The following is an 8,648-nucleotide window of genomic DNA, read 5'->3' as shown; positions in this document are numbered from 1 at the left end:
AAGTTCAAGTAATCCATCTTTAAATACATCTGAGCTTAATAGAGCTTAATAGGAAGTAGTAAAAAATTGAACCCGAAATATTTACTTTGTTAAATATCAAGTTTAAAAAATATTTGTTCTAGTACATCTAATAAGTCTTACATAATTTAAAAGTCGAGATCAAATATAGTTTAAATACTCTCTAATCCTTCTTAAACATCTTTTAAGATGTGTTCTTATAAGTAGATTGATTTGAGGAAGAGGAAGATGATTGATTTAAAATTTGAGGATGAAGTTTGTGTTTTTTTTAAGAGATTTAAAAGTGATAATATAGTAGATTTAAGAGTAAATTTTGTCAAAATTTGTGTAGGATTTAAGTGATGTGACTAATAAAAAATAAAATTTAATGTATAAAAAGTTAAATTATCAAATTGCTCTTTGTATTAAATATAGTATAAAATCATGTTTAGATAAGTTGTAATTAATTTTAAAAAATTTTCTACATAAATTTAAATATTAAAGATAAATATTAATTGAAAAAAATATTTATCACTACTTTTCGCATATTGGATATTAGATAGATAGATTAGATTCATTTTTGTGTTAGTTGACAATGTGTTAGTTGATAGTTTCAAACTTAACATGTATATACACGATGTGTCCCGTGTCCTATGTTTTTTCAATTTATCCGTATCTCTATATCCGTATCCGTGTCGTACCGTACCCGTGTCCGTATCCGGACAACATAGAATGCAAAGACCAAATTATGCAAGTCAAGAACAGTAAACATAATAAGTGGTTTTCTTGGAAAATTAGCTCATCTTGAGGCACAAAAGCTGAATAAATGATAGAGATCAGAAGAAGTAACAGCTATGCTAAGAATTAGGTTAAAATAGGATAAAAACAGGAAATATCAAAATCAAGGGAAAGGAGGAGGAACATTTTCTGAAGCCATGGATCTCTGCTTTTGATACCATATTGAATGAAAAACTGATGCCAACTTGGGATAGAGGTATGGAAAGAATGTTTAATAGTGTTTTTCATCTCTTACCTTATTCATTTATAGGATTTCCTTACATCAAAGATACACAAAAAAGTAATTGTAAATTCTACACCTATTGGTCAGATAGGTAATAAATACTATGCATAAGTTAACCTATTCTCGCAAGTTAACCCATCCAATTAAGTTATTCTGACATGAAGCAAGTTGTGTGATCCAGGGGTGGACATCCTGAAGATTGTGGGTTATTATTCATCAGAAAAGACTGAATATCTGTATGTATGAGGGAAGGTGATGTGTTCTCAATGGAAGGTTCTATTCGGTTGGATAGTGCGAGAGGTTGAAAGGTTAGGATGTATATTGAAGCTATAGAATATGAGTGAACCATTTGGGAAAATGATTTGAAGCTAGTGGGTGTGGGTTGAAGAAGGCTGTCCCAATAGGGTAATGGTTGTATTGTTGTTTGTGAAGGTAAGGCTTGGATTGGCGAAGCTGACAGAAATTTCCCCTATCGTTGATAGACATTCTAGACAAATGTTGAAAAACCAGGTCAATGAAATGGAAACACGAAAAGAAAAAAATGCACAATTGAGCACTTGAGATAGATAGAGAATTTAGTAGATATTTTTTTTAGAAAAAAAGCGAACAACAAAGGCGGTCCTTTTTAAAAAGGAAAACAGGGATGCTGCAGAAGAAAACTGAAACAAAATTGAAGAATATAGTGAAAACTGAAGAGTGTATTTTAAACTGAGATTTCGTACAAGATGAAACCAAATAATAAAAAGATAATAGAACTTTTATGTGGAAGAAAGTGAAAGCTTGTGAAATAGAGTAATTAAAATATGAAACAGAAAGAAGAACATACATAAAATAACAAGAAATAATTTACATACTAGAGAGTTTTATACATATCTATAAAGCTCTTCTCTAAATTTAAAGCTCATATGTTGAAACCTGTAGCAAGGCATCTTCCAAGTGCAAATAGAGCATCAAGCTGTGAGAAATTGTTTTAGTAAAATATATAAGTATCCCTAAATTTTACAATCCAATTGGTTTAAAAGGGAGAATCAGGGAGGAGTTATCATGAGCAACCTTTCATCTTGTAACAGAAGCCGGACAAATGTGTTAGATGATGCCATTGACTGCACTGCATATCATCATCACGGAGTTACTAGATCATGTGTACAACCATGCAAACTATCATCACGAAGTTACTAGATCATGTGTACGACAATGCAAACTATCATCACGAAGTTACTAGATCATGGGTACAAAACCATGCAAACTATCAAGTATTGCTTTTCTGATCAAACATAAATTTTGCACACTAGATTACTTCCTTCCTTTCATATCGGATGTTGCAGTTACATAATACAGTTTCTCTAATAAAGCATTTTGTGTAGAAGACCATGGAAAATATATTGGATTTTGTGAAGCATTCTATATTATATATTCTGCTTTTCTGATCAAACATAATTTTTGTACACTAGATTACTTCCTTTCATATTGGATGTTGCAGTTACATTATACCTGTTCCTGTAATAAAGCATTTTATATCTGGTGTAGAAGAAAATGGAAAATATATTGGATTTTGTTCTCTGGGTTTGTCATGCCAGACTACTGAAAATGTGCACCTCAGAAACCATTTTAGCATGAGACCTGATATGACTGGGGTGATTGTAAGCAAAATTAATCCACTTTCAGATGCATACAAGATTTTGAAGAAAGATGATATTATACTTTCATTTGATGGTGTTCTTTTAGCAAATGATGGGACAGGTGTGTTCTTTCTTTTCTGTTTCCTGAATTTTCATTTATACATTTTTTACTGTATAGATAATCATCAAGAAGTCTTAACCAAATGTGGCTCAGATGCATATGATATGGAAAGAATAAACATGGTAGCAACTATCTAAGTTATTCCATTTATTTGAGTTCCTCTTCTGCTTTAACATTGCATGTCTGCATTGCAAGCATCAACCTGATAGAACAAAATGCTTAGGTGCAATGGCAAGGTATGAGACTTGAGAGTCCTCCCACGCTGAAAACTGTCAGAGCATACTCTATATTTTTGATATTGAGGTGTATCCAACAGGTTGTGACAACTGTCGTAGTGAAAGTTGTAACTAACTCAACCTCTATGTATGCTGCAGTTCCTTTTCGAAACAGAGAACGGATAACATTTGATCACTTGGTGTCTATGAAGAAACCTAATGAAAAAGCAGTAGTCAGAGTTCTGCGGGATGGCCAAGAGCATGATCTTAGCATTATTCTCCAGCCCGTATGTTATTATGTATTTCTTCTGTTTAATAAGTGAATGATTGTTCTCAACTTGCTAAGAAACAGGATTGTGTTTATGGCCTGTTTGTGGTGTTTTGGTAATCGCTATTCTCAGAGAGTTGCATTTTTTTTTCAATGCATGCACACGGGGCAGTGTTGCTGCATTATTGATTTGTGACTTGTGATGTTTTTTCTTTCTTCTGTTTAATAGGATACACTTTCTTATTTGCGGTTGTACTTTCCACTCTGTGGAAAACAAGTTGAAATGATTTCTGTACTTGTTGATTGTAAGAGTAGTTTAACTCTGGTTTCATGTACAACAGTAGTAATCTATTTCTTAATTTTGTCAGCCACAAACTCTGTTAGTTAGAGTAGGTTTTGACTCTGTTTTCTTGTACAGCTGTAGGGTTCTTTAACTTTGACAGATGTAAACTCTAACTAACTTTCAGTTAGTTAGACCTATGTATATAAACAGTGTACAGAACAAATTCAGTTGAGTTTTCAATATTCATTCAGATAAAAGTTTCTATCAAGGTTTCTTTAATTATATCATTGGTTGAGTTTATAAATTTTAGCTTAATTGAGTAGACGCATAAGGATTCAGCCGCAAGCTATGGGTCTTGAAGTATGGGATTCTATTGTGACCTTTATAAAGGCTTTGGGTTCTCCAAGTACAATAACTAGCTTTTGTGATGTGGTTCTCCCACTATTATTATTAAAATTCTAAAGAGATGGCACTCTCCTTTATATAGAGTGTGGACTACTCGTATTTATATTCACGATTTTTCAACTTAAACTTGTAGAACCTTGAATTTAATTTCCAGCTATAGTAGTCACTGTAGTTTTAGTGTTCTGTTGTATTCATAATTGATTAAGGTCCCTTCCATTTCTTCCATTAAACAAAAGGGGATTACAACCCTTAATTTTGTTTTAACGTTTGATCATTTTTTAACAAATGAAGGATGGAGTGATTTATTTGAACTGAGATTGTTAACTATACAATGTTGCGGTTAGTTGATGTTTGCCATTCCTGAGTTCATTGCTTTCCCTCCTAATTACATTTTTGTGTTACCTGTTGGTTTAGGAGTTTTGTTAAATATATTGCCATCGACATTTCAGATCCAACCGCTAGTTCCAGTCCATCAGTTTGATAAACTTCCAAGTTATTACATTTTCGCTGGTCTGGTATTTGTTCCACTCACTCAGCCATACCTTCATGAGTATGGGGAAGATTGGTATAATAGTTCACCTCGTCGTTTGTGTGAGCGGGCACTAAGGGAATTGCCCAAGAAAGCAAATCAACAACTTGTTATCCTCTCTCAGGTAAACATCTTTTTAACTCCGGTGAAGATCTTATAAAGTTGATGTTTGCCATTCCCGTGTCTGTTATGTGTAATAACAGACTTGCAACTGGTGACAGCCAAGAGAGGGCATAGGTCCTCCATGCATTATGTCTTTCTTGACAGGCTTTTTTGCTTCGTTCCTTTGCTTTTCTGATAGCATTTCTTTTCCTGAGATTATAACAGTGTCTGTCTTTCTAACGCTTGTTGACATGTTTAACACCACATGAATTTTACTTCTTTTGCTAGAGTAAAGAAGGATTGACATATGAGGCTTCTTCTTAGGCAGCAACATAGTTGTTTGTGCCACTGAATGATATTTATAATGCACTCTAGTGGACAGAAAAACCTAGCATTTCCTAATGATTAGATTTACCATGTCAAATTAATTTTAAAAATTCAACTTGAATTGAAATATTTTGGCCAAAGGAGTGAAGACGTAGATGTAGAAAATAATTTGCCTGATCACCAATAAAATATCTTATAATTTGCCAGAGCTTTATGACTAAAGTGAACTTTCTCATTTAAAATAAATGACTATTAAGTTACTATATGATGCAGTTTCCTCGAGAATTGGTTTTAGCAAATGAATCCAGATATTTGGTTCAAAGTTGTTCTACTAATAATATCTTGTTTGTTTTAGGTCTTGATGGATGATATCAATGCTGGATATGAGCGTCTTGCAGAATTACAGGTGTCAGCTTGTCTATGGTTAAGGCATTTACTCATTTAGTAAATCATATATTGGTCAAAGTCACATCATAGTTTCTACTCACTGTTAGAATACGGAGTTTGAGATTTTACTAAATCTCACAATTACTCATTTAGTAAATCATATATTGGTCAAATCCATGCTTGGGTGTGATAGGTTTTTGGTTGCATTTACATAGATATTGAAAACTAACCACCTATCATTTCAATGATCACAAGAATTATTATAGACAAGAACTTTCTATACTTAATTTAACAAATGCCCAGGTATACATTAGAAATCCCAAAAGAGTTCTATACATTATTTTTGTTTCGTTTAGAAGGAGATAACCTTTCCCCAATGATCACAAAAGATGCAACCTAGGCCCAGACCTTTTGTTTCATATGTCTTCAACATCAATATTGATGAGAAAAATAAGTTAGGATCATTTTGATATTCGGTTTGGGAAAGGATATTGATGTCACACTCAAAGAAAATGAGAAGGCGAGTGATAAGTCATGCCATTGATCACCATAAGTTACCTAGATAAGATCTAATTTGGATTCTTATAACTCAGAACTCCAAAAAGCTTTCACAAAGAGAAAATTCAATTTTCTTTCAAAATTCATATCTCTATCATATTACAAGTCCATCCTTTTATAGGATGCATTAGGCAAGACCCTTTTAAGTACACATTAATTCTCAATAAGTAATCATTAATACTAACTAATGTGGCTTTAATTCCCATTATATGAATAATTACTTCCCATATTTAATTTAAAAGATAAAAATTATAAAGAAAACTTAAAATTACATTGACATAAAGGACATGGGTATGTTATGAAGAAAACAAGGTTAATAGAAAGTTTTGGAACATAAAGGACATGCCAAGGGATGACAAAAGAGAAACATTACCCCGTCAAGATATTGGAATACGAGTCTCATTGGCATATGATATGCTGCAATAGAGTCTAGAACCCAAGAGTCCTTGAAACATTAAATGAGAAATTGAAGTTCTTACCCGTCACAATAAAAGAGCTAGTACCAGAAAGTTGCTTACTTATAGACTCCATGTGAGATTTTAGATGTTTGATTTTAGCACTTAGTGCTTGTATTCCTTCTTCAATTGAAGAGGATGAAGGAGTCTTATAAGGATTTTTAGAATCTGAAGTTAGAAGATCAACATTGTTTAATGGAGTTGTCAGGTTAAAATCAATAATAGGGATTCCTTAGCTCCCTCCTAAATAAAACAGAATAGTAAGACAGAACTCTGGCAATATTGGTGACAACAGCGGTGATATCAGCAGCAACAAAAGAGTGATGTAGCAGCAGTGACGACTCCAGCAACAACTCTAGCGGATGGTAGAAGGCTGTGGCTCTGATAGATGGCAGTGGCTGGGGGAAATCGTGACAAAACAAGTTTGGTGCACTTCAGGCCACCACAATAACTAAGGAAATGGGTGCACTTTTGTTCTACATCAGTCTCTATATATACAGAACTCTAATCCTATAGTAATAATTACATAGAGATCTTATGAGTTTCTAGTAGTACACTTAATATCCTACTAAGAACAGAAAGTATGGAAGTGGAGTAAGAAAAAGCCCTTTGATGATGACTTGCCAATAACATCCTTGTACCCTCATTGGCATTGTTAGCTTTATTTGGACTTCAAGTTCCAGATTTAAAGCATAGTCTTCTGTACCTTTTTGGGTCTGAAAATTGCTCTCCCTGAACAGTAGAAGTTTGGTATTCGATCTATTGTAGTATCCATACATTTAGCATTTATCAATCATCTTTCCCTTTAAATGTCTCTTGCATATTATTTTTGATAAAGCACAAAACAGTCTTGAATTGTGTTTGCTAATTCCTCGAGTCTTGTTTGAAAACGATAACAAAGGTGTTGATTTCCCTATGTTAATGCAACCTGCAATTTAAGTGTTGGCGATAGAAAACTGAGGTCAACCTCACAAATTGTTGAACTACAATGCTAAATCTATCAAACCAGACTCTGAAGAGATTGTTATCGTATAAAGGCTTACAAAGATGGCACAGTTGGCCTAAATGCACCCTTACAGTGACAAGTCTCCTTTAGTCTTGCGTGGACCTTAATGACCAAATTTCACTTAAAAATCGAGCACAACCTACCATAGACTTGCGTGGTGTGAGGGGAACAAGGTCTCAATTTCTTTAGAATATCTAACAAATGAATAAAAACAAATTGTTTACATATTTTGATCATTGTTTCAAGTTAATACTGTTTCCTTAAAATGAATGATATATTAATTCCTGTTTGCTTTTATTTTTAAATTTTAATACGCAGGTTTTGAAGGTTAATGGGACAGAAATTGACAATCTAAAACACTTGCGCCAACTTGTTCAAAGCTGTAATGCAGAATTCTTACGAATTGATTTGGATGATGATCGAGTCATTGTCTTGAACTATGAAATGGCAAAAGCTGCCACTTCGAGCATTTTGAAGCGTCACAGAATACCTTCGTCAGTGTCCATTGATCATCTTGACACAGAATAATTACAATTCGGACTGACATGCTCATTTTGAAATTATTGCGACTTCTACCTGATATTACTGGGTTGTGATTAGTAGTTAATTTATTGAAACATCTGTAATAGCGTTCCTAAAATTTCAATTGAAAAGGACAGATAATGACAATACAAACGGCTATGAAACCTTATGATGAATAGGAAAATGAAGATTTCATTCAGTTAAGGATGTTTTGGACGTCTCTTACTTCAATTACAATATTTATTTCGATATATTAAAAAAGTCACATATTTTCCTTTAAATGTCATTTAAAAACAAAATTGCGATAAAAAGTTTTAAAAGTGATAATATCTAAAAAGTGGCAATTAACCTGAAAGTGTTATTTTCAAAAAAAAAAACATGTTGGAATAAAGTATATATTTATTGTTCAATAACTTGATTAATATATATATATAATATTGCGATCTCACAAGATATGAGAATCTTGGAAAAGGGTAGATAAAGTAAAAATATAATCATTTCAAAATCAATTATATATAACAATATAATATATAAAAAAGAATTCTTATTTTTTGTTCACTTTTAGTTATTATTTTAAAAATTAATTATTTTATAATTAGTTACTTTTAAGAATTTTTTAAGAATCTTTATTTTAACCATTATTTTAAAATTTTTTAAAATTTATCTTTTAACGGTTATTTTATTTAACAACTATTTTAAAATTTATTATATATATTTTAAAAATAAATATTATTAATTTTAACTCAAAATTTTATAAAAATTAAAAAATGCAAAATGTATTCGCTAGTTTAATTATAAACATGATTGTAGTAAAAAAACGTTATTGTTGCTAA

The 8,648-nt window shown here is 32.2% G+C and overlaps 1 protein-coding gene across 9 annotated transcripts; it reads left to right on the top strand.

The window, feature by feature from the left end:
* Positions 1 to 764: 764 nt before the first annotated feature.
* Positions 765 to 8,019, top strand: LOC114182252 (protease Do-like 10, mitochondrial). 9 transcript variants are annotated; one of them, XM_028069071.1, is made up of 7 exons: positions 765 to 991; positions 1,200 to 2,271; positions 2,499 to 2,758; positions 3,133 to 3,260; positions 4,379 to 4,582; positions 5,243 to 5,293; positions 7,612 to 8,019. In XM_028069071.1, exons 2-7 carry the CDS (start codon positions 2,201 to 2,203, stop codon positions 7,819 to 7,821), a joined length of 924 nt encoding a protein of 307 aa, XP_027924872.1. In that variant the 5' UTR covers positions 765 to 991; positions 1,200 to 2,200; the 3' UTR covers positions 7,822 to 8,019. The 9 variants fall into 9 exon arrangements, with proteins under 9 accessions (XP_027924872.1, XP_027924873.1, XP_027924875.1 ...); XM_028069072.1 differs by having other exon boundaries at positions 766 to 991; positions 1,200 to 2,247; XM_028069074.1 differs by having other exon boundaries at positions 768 to 991; positions 2,546 to 2,758.
* Positions 8,020 to 8,648: the final 629 nt, after the last annotated feature.

Source organism: Vigna unguiculata, chromosome 4 (genome assembly GCF_004118075.2).
Source record: "Vigna unguiculata cultivar IT97K-499-35 chromosome 4, ASM411807v1, whole genome shotgun sequence".
Taxonomy (NCBI): Eukaryota; Viridiplantae; Streptophyta; class Magnoliopsida; order Fabales; family Fabaceae; genus Vigna; species Vigna unguiculata.
The sequence above is the reverse complement of the archived record's forward strand: the minus strand, read 5'-3'. Positions and strand labels throughout refer to the sequence as shown.

Coding starts and splice junctions, on each gene's coding strand:
- LOC114182252 (XM_028069071.1), top strand. CDS start 2,201: ATGTGTACGACAATGCAAACTATCATCACGAAGTTACTAGATCATGGG. Junction 3,261..4,378: donor TTAGCATTATTCTCCAGCCC/GTATGTTATTAT, acceptor TCGACATTTCAG/ATCCAACCGCTAGTTCCAGT. Junction 5,294..7,611: donor AGCGTCTTGCAGAATTACAG/GTGTCAGCTTGT, acceptor TTTAATACGCAG/GTTTTGAAGGTTAATGGGAC.